Here is a 17,551-nt window from a genome sequence, read left to right as displayed (position 1 = left end):
GATTCCGATTCCGCGAGACACTCGGATACAGATACTCACGCTCAGATACTCAGTTACTCAGCTACTCAGATACTCGTTCGCAGCGGACGGCCGAGCTGAGATACGCGATCGCGAGCTTGTTGTTGGCCCAGCCAAGCGAAAGTGAAAACGGAACGCCCAGATGAACGCCGAATAAATCAAGCGAAGTAGCAACAAAAGCGGGAAATGTGAAAATGCGCGCGGCAGTGGGTTGAAGCGAGACGGGTAGAGCTAGAGCGATGCCCGTTTGCCCGCTGTGCGTGTGTGTGTGTGCAGCGGCGGCCGTAGCAGCTGCTGGTATGTGTGTGTACCGCAAGTGCAGGAGCCTGCATTGCAAAAACAAAAGCGAGTGCGAAAAGAACAGCAAACAGGACTAAAAGTGACGGATTCGATTCCCCGGGGAATCCCCCCCAATTAGTGCATAATTCGAAATGCGCGGAAAAGCGAACGAAAGCTGCGAATTCGTTACACTGCTGCACTTGGACTTTTCGGGGCGCTCTGAAAAATCGATTGGCCGCAAGGAAAGTGGCGACCGCGAAATAATGCAGCCTTTGGGCTCCTTCGAGGCAGCTGCACTGCGCGAAAAGTCCAGCAAAGGTGAGTGCGGCCAGCCGGGGCAATTGAAGCAACAAAAGGCCAAAGATTGTCGTTAAAGTCGACCCATAAAAAGTGGGCGAATAAACAATGCAAAGCGTACGGCGCATTTGCCTGCGTTTTCGTGTTTGTTTGTTTTGGTTTTTTGCCTTCGCTTTCGGCACGTCAATTTTCGCCACTTATTTCGTAACAACTAAACCGAAAATACCTGTTCGCCCCACGCCCCCTGCCACCGCCCACCGCCCCCCGACACACCCAAAAAAAAGTGCTTGCATTTGCGAGTAGTGGTGGTTCCTACACCGCAAGAAATTACTGCCTGCTATTAAAAGTTATTCACTTAATTACAAAATCCTATGCATTATACATTTTTCATTCATAAGTAAAGTAAACAAAGTCAATGAACTTTTAACTGCTAGTTAAAATGCTAGCTTAAATGGTGAATATCTATTAGGTTTTCCAACTTCAAAATCACTTTCTCAGACGAATCCGTAACTCCGCTCAGTGTACTGCTATTCCTAGACCTTTTCCGCACCGCCTTTCATTCCCTGAATTTCAAAGTCGCGTTCGGTCGTCCGTCAATTGGCCCACTTACAATTTATTAATAAAGGGGCCGAGTCATTAATGTTCATTGATTTTCCGCACTTAAGTGCGTCAGATTGACGTTACCAGGAAACATGGTAATTAGTGGCCCCTGGCACAAAGGGGCCTGATTAGCTATTCCGCCGGAGTGGGAGTCCTGAGATCGGGAACTCCACTCTTCCGCTGGCTTGGATTCGCAGTCAGTAGGGTTTCGTATCCCAAACGCATTCGTAGTAGCACATTCCAGGGAACTTCGCATGTGACTTGGTTCTGGAATGTCCACTTGTGAATCGAAACTGCTTTCAACTGGCGGCAACGTGACTCCAAAGCAAACTAGTTAGGTTTCGCGGAAAAGCTGTAAAAACTACATACACATTATTTGCAGTGCCTCATTTTCAAATATCGTATTTGGTTCCTCATGTGAGTAGTTAGGGCTCGGCGGAATTTTTATATTTATACATATAAGTACATATTCGTATGTAGCTTATTATTTAGTTTCGACCTTGAGCAACATCGCTGATATGAGCTAATTTCATTATTCTGCTCAGAGTAAAGTGTGCTCCATATGTGTAAATACAAGGGTACTTTAATATTCTATGGATGTCTGCAGCTAACATTCTACACAGCGAGAAATCATCACTAGCATGTTACTCATGGTTGGTGAAATCATCTCTTGACTTTATAAGATGATTACAGCACAGCTCCAAATGGGTCACTGCGATTGCATCCGAAAACGCCCCCGAATAGAGCAGCAAACTTACGCATGTTGCATGATTCTAGTGACTAATGGCTAGTTGCTATAGTGGGTATTATCTAGTTCTTTCCCGATTCTGCCACACAATTGCGCTTCCTCGAGGCAAAGGCGTTCCACTTGTGAAATTTCGCTGAGCCGCCCGCCGCCGAATCTATTTTTACGCCAATTGACGCGAGGCCGCGGATTTGTGATTTCAGAATTGAGATTTCAGACGCGGTCCGCCCACTCGGCAGGCTATCTCGCCTCCACACGGCGTCCATGTGCTCCTCCACTCCGCCCCGCCCCGTCCACCCAGCGCCATTCATCTGGCGAGCTGTGAGCCTCCGCCGCTAATTAAACTCAAGTGCCCAGTTCCAAGTGCCCAGTGCCCAAGCACGGATTCCACTCGTTACTCTTCTGATTAGCATTCCCATGCCGAGCTCCATTGTCCGCTCTGGAGAACCTGCTCTCATCGAAGCCTATATAAAAGATATTTCATCTTAAACTTACTTCTAAATTATGTTGGATTCCTCCACAAACAAGGCGAAAGTTCTTTGTGGTGGTGTGCTTTTGTATAGAAGATTATCATCTATAGAAGCATTCGAATCATAGGAATGTACATACTATCATTAGCTCCACTAATTCCAGATGCCGAGATGAAGGTGCTCACCCAGTGAAGACCCAGCAGTTACTCGAATCCGGAAGCGAGGAGCGACGAGATGTCAAAAATGAGGGGTAAGTGTAATTTGAATCGAGTTCCCGGTGTGGAAAAGCCAGCCTTGCTAAAGCCATTGAATATTTGCCACTGAACAGGTCGCATTCTGATCCCACTGCCCAATACCGGAGCGATGGGTCGCAAGCGCAACAACTTCTACATGCGGAGTCTGTTCCTGCTGGCCCTGGGCATCTTTGGCCTGCTCCAGTACAACAACTTCAACTATCGTAAGTAGTAGACGCCAGTTACTCGCATTACCATTACTAAACCTTTAATCCTGGTGCAGTGGACTCGCGGGACAATGTGCTGGGCGACGCGGTGACCAACGACTCGGACGACGCCATCCTGGCCATGGTGCCCGCCACCCTGCACAAGTATCTGACGCCCCACTCGCGCAATCACAGCGCCTCGGGAGCAGGAGCCCTCAACGGCGCGGGTAAGCCTTCAGCGAGATAGCCAAGATAGTAAGATAGTTTAACTGGATTCAAATCACTTTCTAGCCCTGCTCCTGAACGCCAGTAGTCCGGGAGCAGCTACTGCCAGCACCATCAGCTTCGACGTGTACCATCCTCCGAATATCACCGAGATCAAGCGCCAGATCGTGAGGTACAACGACATGCAGATGGTGCTCAACGAGGACGTGTTTGGACCGCTGCAGAACGACTCTGTGATAATCGTGGTGCAGGTGCACACGAGGATCACCTACCTGCGCCACCTGATCGTCAGCCTGGCGCAGGCCCGGGACATCTCGAAGGTGCTGCTGGTGTTTTCGCACGACTACTACGACGACGACATCAACGACCTGGTGCAGCAGATCGACTTCTGCAAGGTGATGCAGATCTTCTATCCGTACTCCATTCAGACGCATCCTAACGAGTATCCCGGCGTGGATCCCAACGACTGCCCGCGGAACATCAAAAAGGAGCAGTGCGTATTGGCCATCGGTAGGCAGGGCAGGGATTTGCTACAAGTATCCCTCGTTCCAGAGCTCTGATCACCAACTGCAACAATGCGATGTACCCCGATCTCTATGGCCACTATCGGGAGGCGAAGTTCACGCAGACGAAGCACCACTGGATCTGGAAGGCCAACCGGGTGTTCAACGAACTGGAGGTGACCCGCTATCACACAGGTCAGAGCAGAGAGCACTCTGAATTACTACTATGCCATTCTAAACCATTCAATGCCCACAGGACTGGTGCTGTTCCTCGAGGAGGACCACTACGTGGCCGAGGACTTCCTGTACCTGCTGGCCATGATGCAGCAACGCACCAAAGACTTGTGCCCCCAGTGCAACGTGCTGTCCCTGGGCACCTATCTCAAGACCTTCAACTACTACACGTACCACAGCAAGGTGAGCAGCGGAGCAGGGTGGTCCAGTGCCCATAAGTGCTAGCCCATCTTATGTATATCCTTCAAGCTTCCGTTGCTACAGAACACATTCATTCAAAGCGCATCCAAGCCATCCATTGTCGGGAGTCGGATGGCCAGCCAGGAGGGGCAAGGAGTTGCCCTGATGGCTACTGGCCATTCGATCGTAGACCCACACGCACACACACTTGTGTTTAAGCTCACCATCTGACTATTGTAATTTACCATTTGTATCTGTTCTATTCCGAATTCTGGCACGCAGACTAACAAGAAATCCTATGCTTCCTCGCTGATCTCGACAAACAGTCTATTAGGATACAATAGGAATAACAATAGAAACTCTGTGCAATTAGCTGTGTCGTCCTCTTACTCCTCCTCATCATCTGCGCAATCACCACCGCCATCCAAAGTCTATGTGGGCGACACATCTGACAACCAGAGAGCCAGTGACTCCAGTAGCAGGCGGGGCAACCTCATCAACACTGTCACCGCCACAGCCACCGCCACCGCCGCCACATCCGACACCAGCAATAACGAGCAAAGTAGCCATAGCAGCAGCAAAAATGGTGCACAAACATGGAACTATCATGTCCTGCCGTCATTGTATTCCGTCTATCAGAAGGTAGCGACACCGCCGGACTCCTGTCCAAGGGCTCCCGGCTAACCACCGCACCAGCCGCCCCCAGCTGTTCCCAGCTCCTCTGTATCACCCCACCCGATCCATCCCGATCCACATCCCTGTTTGCGTAGCTAGTCGGTCCCCGTTTACCATTCTTTGTTGCATACGCTCCATCCATTTACGCTTTGGCAATATGTTCTGCATGATCTGTTCTATCCTGTATACGCTATCATCCAGTTGGCAGCGATGGGAAATGAGTGAACTATTGGAACAGCCCATCCAACTCCTCTGAAGCCATCTAAGTACTAGCTGCCCATCGCTGCCACCATGTTGTAATCGTTGTGTTTAATTGTACTTGTCTATGTGTCTGTGTTGGCATGCCACATCTCCGCCCCAATCCGCTCCTGATCGCGATTCCATCTGCCAGCTGCACGCCCGCGTACGCACCGCGAAGATCGACAGGCAGAGCATCGTGAATGACTATCGCAAGGTATTTGGTATGGCGCGCACTGTACTCAGTACCACCCCCGCAAATCCGGCTTACGCACTTTGAATCCGCCTAGTGGTTAGTCCAGGACGAAGACGTAGCGAGTGCCCGTGGAGAGCGGAATCCGAACGACGCGGAAATTTGAAATTTGCATGCCTCCACTCCCACCCTTACCCTTTGCTAATCCGTTTTCTATATTGTTGCTTGCCCCATAATTTTGTGCATTGTGCTTGGTTGACCTGGTTCTTCTCTTCGGCAGGTGGAGGTCATGCCCTGGATCAGCAGCAAGCACAACATGGGCTTCGCCTTCAATCGCACCACCTGGTCGAACATCCGGAAGTGCGCCCGCCACTTCTGCACCTACGATGACTACAACTGGGACTGGTCCTTGCAGCACGTTTCGCAGCAGTGTCTGCGGCGAAAGCTGCACGCCATGATTGTCAAGGGGCCGCGAGTCTTCCACATCGGAGAATGGTGAGCAGGAGGACCCCTGTTGTCCAACGGAGCGCTATAGTAATCCGTGTCCTCCTCCCTTCCAGCGGCGTTCACCATAAGAACAAGAACTGCGAGTCCAACCAGGTGATCTCGAAGGTGCAGCACGTGCTGCGCATAGCCCGCAACTCGCACCAGCTCTTCCCGCGCTCCCTCACCCTCACGGTGCCCAGTCTGATGAAGAAGTCCAAGCTGCGCAAGGGCAACGGCGGCTGGGGCGATATGCGGGATCACGAGCTGTGCCTCAACATGACGCTGGCCACGAGGTAAGGCCGGGGAGCCCGCGGAATGGAAACCAATCAGTCAGTAGCATGGAAGCCTAGCTCATAGCGTTATCTAAGTAGGATTATTAAGCAGTAGCCTTAGTCACTGTAAACGAACATTCAGCAAGTACTCTGCATCAGCTAACTAACCGAAAATAATCAAAGCCAGAAGGCAGAAGCCGGAAGCCGGAAGGCACGAGCCGGAAACCGGAAGCCAGAAGCCCAAAGACCCTCGCCTCGGGCGCTGCACAACTCATACTATAAGTAACCCTCTAGTCACACATTCAAATGGAATCGCCGTGTTGTTGCAACCTCCAACCTTGTGCCGTTCGCCCTTCAGTTCGTCGATCATCACTGGAAGTGTTTAGGCTCCGTCCAGATCCGAGGATCGACAGAGTTCCGAGCGACGGGGCGGCAATCCTCCCAACTGAAACCAGAAACTAAACCTACGAATACTAGCGATAGACTATTTACATACATATGTACTAACTCGTATCCCCAGATTGTGCCGAAGCCGTTTCGCAAGCGGCCAATTAACTTGAGTCTAGATCTAGAGGCAGCAAATCGCATAAACTAGTCATAGCAATGTACCACAGCACATGCGCTATAATACATCATAGATCAAACTTTTGATATATCTACGAGCCTACGTTTTAAGCCTGTACATAGAGGAATTGCGTTGTATACATCACATAAGGTCTTTTTATGATATAAACGCGGAACTAATGTAATTTGTTATTTTTTAATCGTTAGTCCAAAGCGCTTTTATGTATTAGGAATTTTGATTAATCGAACGAATAATCCTAGTGAATAAACGCCAAGTAAATGCTCTACCAGTATATACTTTAAAAACAAGACCATTGTGTTTCATTCGCCTAAGAATTGCACTTTGCACAGCGTTCAAAAGTGGCGCGAAATTCAGCAACAATCGATAACTACTGGTAGCCGGTGCTATCGAACTGCCCGTGCGTTGCTCAACACAGGCAGCTGGTAGTTTTTGAAATATCAATATGAAATGTGGAAAAAAACAATATATTCCCAAATTCCATACCCTGGAACACATTAAACAATCAAATGAGTACATCTACGTGAGTGCAACACGAACTCGAAGTGCAGAGGAGTGGCCCGCAGCTGGGCGGGATTGGATTGCGATCGGAGGAAGAGAGCTTTTGCCGCGGAGCTTTTATGGCGTTTTTGTTTGGCGAACCAGTTGCAAATTTGGTGCCGCAGCGGACGGAACTCAGCTAAGCAGTCTCTCCTCAGTGAAAACCCACCACTCATCGCCTCCTGCATCTCGCGGACTTCTAGCTTAACCCTTTGCGACGTGCGTGCCTACAACAGAGTACTCAGTACACACTACTACACTACACAGACCACCATGAGCAAGCAATTGGCGCGCCATGTGGGCCAGCTGAACAGTCTCCTGAAGACGGCGGCCACCGCCTCCTCGGTCTCCGCCCACAACAACTACTTCACCTACGTGCGGGAGCTGTCGCATCCCATCGCTCGGGAGCCTCCAATCGTCAAGCCGGAAGAGGCCGTGGCATGCGTGAAATCCGGTGAGTCCCACTGGCCCTCATATCATCTGGCCAGGAGAAACCCCCCACCCCCCCTTTCCATTCCTAGCAGAACTGGCCTCCCAGTTATCGCTGCCTTGTGCTGTTTGCAATCTTTCGGTTATGTAACCTTCTAGTGGGCCTGCTTAGGAAAACAGAATGAAAACGAGAACACCGGGTTGTGGGGCCATGCAAATGTAAGCCCATGTGTGCCCGCAATCCAAACTACTTTGGAGCACATATGCATGAACATACGTACGTACGTATATAGGGAAGGGCACTCACAGGGTGCTCGGTATTTGGATGGCTGGCATTTAATTGACCGTGATTAGGAGCAACTCGTGGGGATATATAATACACAAGTTAGAATCAAATATTTAGTGTATTGTATTACCTTGTGACAGGGAATAGGTTTCTAGTTGATTGGGGTCCCAGTATGATAAATAGTTATAGGAGTTATACAATAGCAAAATCAGACTTCAAGTAGCAAACCTTATCGAAATGCTACCCCCTTGTGGGGCTATCAGTAGACCCCATGTTTTTATTCGTAATTCCTGGTGTTGCAGCAGCACAAGTGTAAGCTATATTCATTTAATCGCGTGAAACCAGCTGTGCGTGCCACCTCCACGAATGTAGATATTTATACACATTTAATAATGCATACTCGTATGCTTGGCGCTGTAGATGAGTTTCCAGCCAAGTTGTACTTTGTACCCCGGGCAAAAAGCAGAGAAAGGTCCGATGCAAAGCTCAGCTTGGTGGCAAGAACAACCGCGTATGTAGCTCATAAACAAGTCCATCCACTCAGCCGGCCTTTGGATGAGGTGCTGATAAGACCTGCTCTCCGTAGGAACCCATATGCCATATACTATGGTATTCAGCAGCAGCTCTATAAGAAGGCAAGGTTATGCAACGAGTATCAGCAGGTGAATTATGGAAACTAAAGCATGGATGGAGTGCTTCGAAAAATATTCATTAATTCCCAACAAGCTTTCTTATCAAAACGATAAATCTGTTAGATAATTTCTATATGCCAGTATAACGATAGCAATCATCTGATTTTTGGGAACCCTCTGCTCTGATTAAATTCAATTGTCCCAATTTGAAGACAATCTCCTGGGACTCGGATGCAAACAAATATGTGGACACGCCCTCGGCGCCCGCTGAAATCTTAATTTCTTAGCACTTCTACGGCATCTCATCAGCAGGTCCATGCAAATTGGTGATATTGCGGCGGGGGGCGGGTCTTTGGAGGGGGAGTGGCACATCGCAGCGCCCAGCGAAACGTCACCCAAAATCGGTATCTCTAATTTTAGCCAAAATCACCAACACGAGCCATGCCAAATCTGCGACGTAATTTGATTTGGAAAACTTTTTCGTTTGGCACGTTTTTGGCAGATAATAAGTGGTACAGTAGGCACTAGCTAACTAAGCCTATGCGTAGGAAATGCATAATTGACTTCAAGTTACGGTAAATAAATAAATAAATTGATAGTGAGCCTCGCGGAAAACTTGACCGTGGGTGTCGACGTGGCTCAGACGTCTGCCGATAAGAATCGCACTTATCGCATGATTCCCCAGTTGAAGGGGCTCGCTCGTTCGACTTAATGTGCCCATCACGGTTCCTTCTATTTCCTCTTGCAGAAGAACTTCGGAATGCCGGCCTCTACATGTTGGAGACCAAAATAGATTGGCCAAACATGATGCATGTGCTTAAAACTGCATTAGAGATGCAATTCAGATGTGTATTAAATAGATACCTTACTATATTTGCACATTTTTATAGATCAAGTATAGAGGAACACAAAGCATAACTATTCCATTTTATCATTTGTCCCAAAGTTCCGATTAAAAGCTACAATTCTCTTACGTAACACAGCCCAATCAGATACATTTTGCTAAATTGATGTGCTTCTACTTTCTGGCTCGTTAATCAAAAGGCAAAATCTATATATATTATAATATAATCTCGAATCGACATGTTTGCCATGTAATGCCCACTGGGAAACCGGTGTTATTTATTTACAAACATTGATTATCACGCGTTTCTGGGCAATAAGCGCTCCCACTCCTCGCATTCGCATTATCACTCTTCCCATTAACTAATAAAAGTATGTACATATGAGTGTATATTAGCTATAGCTTTTAAGCTTTCGAGAGCAACAAACTAAATTCAGAGAGCGAGAAAGTGGAATGATCAGAGAGAAGATTTCCGAATATCGGCACAATTCGTTTTTGGAAACAAATTTATAGTCTCAATGAAAGCATGACCAGCGCAATAAAAGTATGTAAATAGTTATGAATGAGACTTACAGAAACAGAATTTGTTGATTAAAGATGTAAAGAAAGTTATATTACTTTGATGTATAACAATTTAAATAACAATATAAATATATATATATGAATGTTTTTATGATCAATTATCAGAGAGTGTTCTAATTTCAAAACTAGTTTTTCTCTTAGCGTACGTTATAAAGGTAATCCGAGCAGAATTATTTTATTACGAAGTGCATTAATTGCCAGGTCAGGATTCCATTGAATGGATCAGGCCACGCTCTTCGGATTAACAATATCATAAATTTGGTTTATAACATAAGGAAACATAAGACTATGTTTCAAAACAGTTCAATAAATGATATAAATCCTGCTTATTTCGTTATCATTTAACATTAAAAGCATCATTAATTAGGCAATATTGGAGAGCATTAATTGTAGGCCCTCGGATAGCATGTCATGCAAATCTTTAGATAAGCCCTGCCTACAATAACTGCGGATTGGCTGATTAGCAGCGTGTGCCTAATAAAAATATTGGTAATAAAACCTGCGGTTTCTCGCCTCCATTCCAGGTGACACGGTTTTCGCTGGCGGAGCAGCCGCCACACCCGTGGCTCTGCTGAACGCGATGGCCAAGCACGGAAAGAGCAACAACCTGGAGTGCGTCACGGTGTGCCACATGCACACGGAGGGTCCTGGCGAGTACGCCAAGCCGGAGTACAAGGACCACTTCCGCTCGAACTCCTTCTTCATGGGTGCCAATGTGCGCAAGGCGGTGGCCGACGGTCGTGGTGATAATGTGCCCATCTTCCTTCACGAGATCCCGAATCTGTTCTACAAGCAGATCGTAAAGCCAGATGTGTCCTTCATTCATGTGTCGCCGCCGGATAACCACGGCTACTGCTCCCTCGGCACCAGCGTCGATTGTGTGCGCGCTGCGCTGCTCAACTCGAAGCTCATTGTTGGTGAGTTGCGTGAACTTCAGAAGTATGATTTACAGTGGAACTAATGCTACTTCTTTTTCAGCTCAAATCAACCCCAAGATGCCGCGCACCTTCGGCGATGCCATCATCCACAAGTCTCACTTCGACCTCGCCATCGAGGTGACCGATGATCTGCCTCAGCACGGAACTGGTAAGATTTCCGATGTCGAGAAGAAGATCGGCAAGCTCATTGCCGAGAACCTCGTCAAGGACGGCGCCACCCTGCAGATGGGCATTGGCAGCATCCCAGACGCCGTACTCGCCGCCCTGCACAACCACAAGGATCTGGGCATCCACTCCGAGATGTTCGCCAACGGTGTCGTGGAGCTCGTGCGCAAGGGATGCGTCACCAACAGCAAGAAGAAGATGCACCAGGGCAGAATTGTGGGCTCCTTCCTTATCGGCGACAAGGCTCTGTACGACTTCGTGGACAACAACCCCTTCATCGGTAGGTTTAGACCTGAAACACTGAAGTTGAATTGAAAATGTATGGGATATGAGAACGATCTAATGTCTCACTGTCCACCTTTCAGAGATGTACGCCATCGACTATGTGAACAACACCAGCATTGTGAAACAGCAGCCTCGCATGACGGCCATCAACAGCTGCATTGAGGTGGATCTGACTGGACAGGTGTGCTCAGACTCGATTGGTCCCCGCTTCTACTCCGGCTTCGGCGGACAGGTGGACTTCATTCGCGGAGCGGCGGAGGGTCTCGATGGCCTGGGTGTGCCAATTATTGCCATGCCATCGACCACCAACAAGGGCGAGAGCAAGATTGTTCCCACGCTGAAGGCAGGCGCTGGCGTCGTCACTTCGCGTGCCCACGTCCACTACGTCGTCACGGAGCACGGCATCGCCTCGCTGTTCGGCAAGAACGTGCGCCAGAGGATGTACGAACTCATCCAGATCGCCGATCCCAAGCACCGCGAGACCCTGGAGAAACAGGCCTTCGAGCGCATCAAGGTTATGCCCTCGCCGAACTAAGCAAGCACTGAACTCCTAGAGATCACTATGTACTAGCAGCAACCCGCAATCTTTGAAGGCATTCCCGAAATCGCTTTGATCCACTTCATAGAACTGCAATCATGATAGCCCTTTAGCATTACCAAATCTGAAATTTCAATTGATGAGTAACGAATTGATGGGAGAAATAAAACTGAAATTGATTAAATGTCTGGTTTCAATAAGAGAACAATGTGTGCTAAACGGAGAAGATAAGTATATCTGTCTGAGATAGCGTTTAAAACGAACTCCCACTTGAGTAAAATGCAATAATATTGTTTGTATTCCGACGAGTTTATTTTCATACTGCAAATATGAAGGGGGCGCGTACAGGAAGTCCGGCTTAGCTTTAGTTATACTTTAATATATATACAAATCTGTGTGTTCGATTAGTGTCCGATCGGTCACGGTCCGATCCGCTCCCGCTTCCGGGAGCGGAACTCCTGGCTGAGCGACAGACCATTCGCTGGGGAAACACGACCGAGCACACAACGTTGTCTTTGAATTGAATGTAAAAGGAGCTGTTCAAAAGGAACTAGATTGTATTCTCAGTATGCATCGTATTGTATTATAGGGCCTAAAACTGTTTTTGCTTTAAAATCTACACTTTTATAGCTTAAACCTCGATGGATGATTGGCGGTCAGCAGTTTACTTCTTCTTGTTGTTCTTGGCATTTTTACCATCGGCGGCGTTCTCGATCTTGGCGCGCTTCTTTGGGTGCTCGTCCTCCTCGTCCTCGGCCACATCGTCCTCCTCGTCATCCTCCTCCATGTCGACCACCTCCACATCGTCCTTGATGTTGTGTCCGTGGATGTAGACGGGTCCGCTGCCCTTGATCAGCTTGAACGTCACCTTCGACTCGTAGAACTCCACGTCGGGATTGACGGCGCGGGTCTCTCCGGCCTTCAAGACGGCGATGGGAATTTGCACGGAGTCCTTGGGTGTGTTCACCTGTGTAAACAAGGGGAAGATTCGCAAATTAGATAGATTCATAGACTTTTCAAGTGGCTTATAAATAAATTGAAGTTAGACACGTTTTGAATGTTATCTATTGTTCACTCAGGTGGGAACATCAATTGGCACATCTCTGCCTGCTTTTAACTGCATAAGATTCCTGGCCAAGATTGACCCATATAGATCCCCGTCATAGGCCTTTCAAGTGGCCGAAGATAGTTGTTGAATTCCCCGATTACACAAATTTCGGATCCAGCGAGCAGATAGCGCGAAGTTCATCACGACTGGCCCACTTAATCGCTCTGCAGTCTTCGTCTTCGTCTCTATCTCTTATCGTTGTCGACCGAACAGAACACCTTCCCCAAAACTAACTGAACTGTCCGTCCGATGATAACTGCCTACGCACTCACATATTCGCACAGTCGCTTTCGGTAATAACCCCGTCGACTGGCGGCCGCTTGACCACTCGTCTGCCCACGCTGGAGTGGATCGGTTCGTTCCCTTTAAACTGCAGCCAGGCTCAACTGAACCGGAGTCCAGCAAGCGCGAATCTAACAAGTGACCGCTAATTAATCATCCGCAACGTGTAATTCGAATCAAAACTGCCTCTAGTATTGGCCGATCGTAAAGTGCTCCAAAGATCTTGTCGACATGCGCGATAACGAAGGTAAGTGGAGAAGCGCGTTCCCTCAAGAGGATAAGTGAAAGCAGTGTGATACGAAGGAAACTACACCTACCTTCTAATAAAAACAACTTTGAATATCAGGAAACACGAACTATTTCTCAATGGAGCTATAATTAGTCAAGGAACAAACACTGGTTGATTGTTCTATGATAAAAGCTATAAATAAAGAACTAGTTTACCTTAAACTTGATGAGATAAACTACAATTAAAGGAAACTAAACAAAGGTTTTCGGAGAACAAGGGTGTGCGCGTCTACATTATTTATGGTAAATACCCGGTAATAAGTCCGTAATTAGACAAGAGAATCCGCAAGATGACAGTGCTATTACGAGCTCCGAAAGATGAATTATCAGTGACAAGCTGGCTTCCTGGGGATGGACGTGTCCATCAAGCAGAAAGGGATCAAAACGTAAATTTCCCCCGTTGAATAACATAAATGCATAAGATATAAACTAGCCAAGGATACTATAGGTGGCTCACTAATTATCTAGAATATGAGACACCAAAACAGAGGGTTCAAAGTGCTAACATTAAAGCATTGTCAAGAGACAAGCCTGCCGGCTGCTTCAGGCTGCCTGCTGGATGAACTTGTCTATCAGCTTGTAGACATCTTTGGTATTTTTCCAGAAGTCACAAGACCACCGAGCCGCAGGAAATCATCGAAGCACTTCAGATCATGTGCAGAGATTGCGAATAGGTGTACATAAAAGAGCGTTTTTCAATCAAGTAAACCACTTAACTGCGGCCATATCAAGATTTCAAGGCGCCCCAGGAGGTACACCCACTAAATAGCCCATTTGTGCTTTCCAGATGATCTTTATCGGGAGCGCCTGCCGAACGTTTGCGGTGCCGTGAGCTCAAAGGCGAGGAGCTGCTGCAGCATGCGTTCTGTCCACAAATACCTGCCCGTCACCGATTGGCTGCCCAAGTACCAGTGGAACTTTCTGGCCATGGATGTGGTGGCTGGTCTCACCGTGGGCCTCACAGCCGTGCCACAGGCCATAGCCTACGGAGCTGTGGCCAATCTGCCACCAGCCTATGGGCTCTACTCCGCTTTTATGGGTGGATTTGTGTACATACTCCTTGGAACCTGTAAGGACATCACAGTGGGTGAGTTGTGGAGCCTCTGGTGAGGTGGTGTTCCGCCCATGCGCTAAGTAACTCAAATCGTTGTTCCACAGGCCCTACGGCCATCATGGCGCTGATGGTGCAGCCTTATGTGGACGGCAACCCAGCGTATGCGGTGCTAATATGCTTCCTGTCCGGCTGCATCATCACTCTAATGGGTTTACTCAATCTCGGAGTGCTCATGCGGTTCATATCGGTGCCGGTGACGACGGGTTTTACGATGGCAGCCGCCCTAACCATTGCCACCGGCCAGGTTAATAGCCTCTTTGGGATCAGCAGTAGTGCCAGTGGGTTCCTAAACAGCTGGATATACTTCTTCGGTCACATAACGCAAACACGTCGAAACGATGCCATCCTTGGCTGCTGTACACTTGTGCTCCTGCTGCTCATGAGGGTGGGTAACTTTAAAGAAGCACCTTTAAAGCCTCAAATTGCTTAATTAGAATGTTTGATTAGCGAGTCTAAAATTTTTAAATAATTTCAGCAACTGAAAGACCTGCCTTTCGGCTTCAAAAGCGTGTGGAAGTATATTTCACTGGCCCGCAATGCTGTGGCCGTGGTAATTGGCATACTGCTGTGCTATCTTCTGAAGAACGATGGCAAACTGCCCTTTCTAGTCAGCGGCAGCATCACTCCAGGCCTGCCGCCCTTCAAGCTTCCCCCCTTTCACACAGAGGATCCGGAGACTGGAGAAAGCATCAGCTTTGGTGGCATGGTATCGAACGTAGGCACTGCCCTGGTGTCCATACCACTGTTGTCCATATTGGAGAGCATAGCTGTGGCCAAGGCATTCTGTGAGTGCGGAGGATTATCTAAACTATGCAGTTCATAGTCCACAACTTGAGTTTCTTCTCCTTCCAGCCAAGGGCAAGATAGTTGATGCATCGCAGGAGATGATTGCCCTGGGCGTCAGCAACATCCTCAGCAGCTTCTTCTCCTCCATGCCCATTACTGGATCCTTCACCAGGACAGCCATCAACAACGCCAGTGGAGTTAGGACCCCGCTGGGTGGTGCGGTCACCGGCGCTCTAGTCCTCTTGACCCTGGCTTTCCTCACCACCACATTTGCCTACATTCCAAAGGCGACCCTGGCAGCCATCATCATTGCAGCCATGTTCTTTATGGTGGAGTACGAGACCATCGGCGAGATTTGGCGGGCTAAAAGTGAGTGCTGCATGGCATTAGGGAGTCCACGTGTAGTCATAGTAATTCCGGTTGTGTTGCAGAGCGCGATATGCTGCCTTTCCTGGTTACCGTGTTGACCTGTGTCTTCTGGACCCTGGAGTACGGAATGGTGGTGGGCATCGTCTTCAATGCCCTTTTCCTGCTCTACAAGAGCATGAAGCCGCAGTTTTTCTTGGCAACCGAGAAGGTGAGCTGATACTCTGCATATATAGAGCCCAATAATTTCGAATGGCAATCCACCTAGTTCAATGGCATCGAGGTGACCATGGCCGATCTCAAGGGCAGCGTGGACTACGCGGCAGCCGAGTACTTGAAGATGTCGATTGTGTCGCACGTGACGCAAAGGAACAGCGAGGGAGGTGCACCCACCACACTGGTGGTCATCAAGGGGCACGAGATCGCCTCAATTGATACGACCGTGGCTTTGGTGAGTGCCAGCTTGATTTGCTGCAAACTATGACCTTTGACCCGAAAACTCTTCTCTATTCCCCGCGAAGAACCTCAAGTCGCTGCGCGAAGATCTCGCCTTGCTGAAGTGCGACATGATATGCTGGAACTGGAGTATTCCGGCGGCGGGAGTGATTTGCCGGATGGACAGGAAGCTGCGCAGTATGTTCAAGTTCTCGAAAAGCTTTTCAGACCTAATGCAAACAATTGCGGATGCCGAGACAGCCGATTCATGTATCGCCGTTGACTTGAGTCAATAAAGAGTGCTCTTTTGTTTTGCCGTATGTGTATCTGCGTACAGTTGCGCCAATGAATTCGGTTTGGAAAGGTGGGGTACTTAAACTTTGAGAATCTTGATGGTTAAGGTATAACCAAGTTTAGGTACAACTAAGAAGAAATTTTAAAGCACACACTAATAATATTTATTATAATAAAAATTATATTCTTTAAACAAGATGGGCCTTGAAAGTTATTCCCGAAAGTTCCTAACAATATACAGATTTACTGGGACAGTCGTAAAGTACCTAGTACTTCTTTGCAAGTACCTAGATACTAAAAAGAATGTATAGATACTGTCAATGTACCATGGCAATCGGCAGCCGGGGGCTGGCTACTCGGCGGCCGTCTGCAGATGTACAGACAAAATTACCCTAGCCCACAGCGAGCGAAAAGTTCGAGGTTGTTCTGGTCTGGGGGAAAAATGGAAACCGGTCCCTGCCCCGCCGGCCGGAAAAATGCAGCAAAAAATGAGAAAGAAAAAAGAAGACGACACCAACCGGCGCGCGCATACACAATTTTTGGGATTTACTACATGCACTGAATGCCCCGTTCCGCATACACAATGAATGGAGTACTCACCTCGACCACGTTGAACTCGTTCTCCTTGGCCTCGGCGCCCAGGAGGATCTGTTTGATGACCAGCTTCTGGCCGCGTGCGTAGTCCTCGTCCACATCCCACGTGACGCTGTCGCTCTCGGCGGTCAAAGTGACTCCTGCGGAGGGGATATATTCGCCATTATACTTTTTGATTCGTATCTTTTTCACGCACTCAAATCCGGGAGTTTGAGGCCAGACAGACACACAAATTGGCCAGCGGCAACCTTGGAGCCAAAACACCGGCAAGCGTCGCAGACACTCCGCCTTTTCGGTGGTAAATACGCCTTCTACGCGGCCACTTTTGCCCTCTTTCGCTGCCTACAGAGTGCAACTGCTAAATTGTAATTACCGTAGAATGATTCCTCAGCCATGGTAGGTAATATTTAATATTAATTCCACACAAAACCAGCAGCGAACACGTGTTGAGCAAAATCTTTTGCAAAATGGTAGCTGTCGCAGGGTTGCCAGGCGGACGTAAGGCGCCGAAATCGATGATTATCAGACTGGGAATCACAATCGCAGGGCTGCCACTTTTAGTGTCCAATCGAATGTAACAACCTATGTTCGTTAGTTGCAAGCTTAATA

The 17,551-nt window shown here is 48.3% G+C and overlaps 4 protein-coding genes across 7 annotated transcripts; 3 read left to right on the top strand and 1 right to left on the bottom strand.

Moving 5' to 3' along the window:
- The first annotated feature begins 13 nt into the window (after positions 1-13).
- Positions 14-6,728, top strand: LOC6730159 (alpha-1,6-mannosyl-glycoprotein 2-beta-N-acetylglucosaminyltransferase). 4 transcript variants are annotated; one of them, XM_039294459.2, is made up of 10 exons: positions 14-615; positions 2,573-2,659; positions 2,738-2,866; positions 2,926-3,075; positions 3,140-3,566; positions 3,626-3,771; positions 3,833-3,993; positions 5,057-5,119; positions 5,376-5,590; positions 5,656-6,728. In XM_039294459.2, the coding sequence occupies exons 2-10, from the start codon at positions 2,644-2,646 to the stop codon at positions 5,876-5,878; spliced, it is 1,530 nt and encodes a 509-aa protein (XP_039150393.1). In that variant the 5' UTR covers positions 14-615; positions 2,573-2,643; the 3' UTR covers positions 5,879-6,728. The 4 variants fall into 4 exon arrangements, with proteins under 4 accessions (XP_039150393.1, XP_016036920.1, XP_039150394.1 ...); XM_016174181.3 differs by lacking the exon at positions 5,057-5,119 and adding an exon at positions 4,273-4,632; XM_039294460.2 differs by lacking the exon at positions 5,057-5,119 and having other exon boundaries at positions 15-615.
- Positions 6,729-6,904: 176 nt separating this feature from the next.
- Positions 6,905-11,859, top strand: LOC6730158 (4-hydroxybutyrate coenzyme A transferase). The gene is made up of 4 exons (XM_002105413.2): positions 6,905-7,430; positions 10,274-10,666; positions 10,728-11,132; positions 11,218-11,859. The coding sequence occupies exons 1-4, from the start codon at positions 7,250-7,252 to the stop codon at positions 11,670-11,672; spliced, it is 1,434 nt and encodes a 477-aa protein (XP_002105449.1). The 5' UTR covers positions 6,905-7,249; the 3' UTR covers positions 11,673-11,859.
- A 106-nt stretch (positions 11,860-11,965) lies between these two features.
- Positions 11,966-17,475, bottom strand: LOC6730156 (nucleoplasmin-like protein). Its single transcript, XM_002105411.4, has 3 exons — positions 17,316-17,475; positions 16,949-17,082; positions 11,966-12,642 (listed from the first exon to the last, which is right to left on the bottom strand). The coding sequence occupies exons 1-3, from the start codon at positions 17,335-17,337 to the stop codon at positions 12,340-12,342; spliced, it is 459 nt and encodes a 152-aa protein (XP_002105447.1). The 5' UTR covers positions 17,338-17,475; the 3' UTR covers positions 11,966-12,339.
- On the top strand, positions 12,668-16,544 carry LOC6730157 (sodium-independent sulfate anion transporter). The gene is made up of 8 exons (XM_002105412.4): positions 12,668-13,312; positions 14,141-14,440; positions 14,512-14,852; positions 14,943-15,252; positions 15,320-15,622; positions 15,685-15,830; positions 15,888-16,070; positions 16,141-16,544. The coding sequence occupies exons 1-8, from the start codon at positions 13,297-13,299 to the stop codon at positions 16,348-16,350; spliced, it is 1,809 nt and encodes a 602-aa protein (XP_002105448.2). The 5' UTR covers positions 12,668-13,296; the 3' UTR covers positions 16,351-16,544.
- Positions 17,476-17,551: the final 76 nt, after the last annotated feature.

This window comes from Drosophila simulans, chromosome 3R, assembly GCF_016746395.2.
Source record: "Drosophila simulans strain w501 chromosome 3R, Prin_Dsim_3.1, whole genome shotgun sequence".
Classification (NCBI taxonomy): domain Eukaryota; kingdom Metazoa; phylum Arthropoda; class Insecta; order Diptera; family Drosophilidae; genus Drosophila; species Drosophila simulans.
Note: the sequence above shows the minus strand (reverse complement) of the source record. Positions and strands in the feature narration are given on the sequence as shown.

Coding starts and splice junctions, on each gene's coding strand:
- LOC6730159 (XM_016174181.3), top strand. Junction 2,867..2,925: donor GTACAACAACTTCAACTATC/GTAAGTAGTAGA, acceptor ATCCTGGTGCAG/TGGACTCGCGGGACAATGTG. Junction 3,567..3,625: donor CGGAACATCAAAAAGGAGCA/GTGCGTATTGGC, acceptor CCCTCGTTCCAG/AGCTCTGATCACCAACTGCA.
- LOC6730158 (XM_002105413.2), top strand. CDS start 7,250: ATGAGCAAGCAATTGGCGCGCCATGTGGGCCAGCTGAACAGTCTCCTG. Junction 7,431..10,273: donor CGTGGCATGCGTGAAATCCG/GTGAGTCCCACT, acceptor CCTCCATTCCAG/GTGACACGGTTTTCGCTGGC. Junction 10,667..10,727: donor CAACTCGAAGCTCATTGTTG/GTGAGTTGCGTG, acceptor CTTCTTTTTCAG/CTCAAATCAACCCCAAGATG.
- LOC6730157 (XM_002105412.4), top strand. Junction 14,853..14,942: donor TGCTCCTGCTGCTCATGAGG/GTGGGTAACTTT, acceptor AAATAATTTCAG/CAACTGAAAGACCTGCCTTT. Junction 15,831..15,887: donor TTTTCTTGGCAACCGAGAAG/GTGAGCTGATAC, acceptor CAATCCACCTAG/TTCAATGGCATCGAGGTGAC.
- LOC6730156 (XM_002105411.4), bottom strand. CDS start 17,337: ATGGCTGAGGAATCATTCTACG. Junction 17,083..17,315: donor GGCTGAGGAATCATTCTACG/GTAATTACAATT, acceptor TCCCCTCCGCAG/GAGTCACTTTGACCGCCGAG. Junction 12,643..16,948: donor ACGAGTTCAACGTGGTCGAG/GTGAGTACTCCA, acceptor TTGTTTACACAG/GTGAACACACCCAAGGACTC.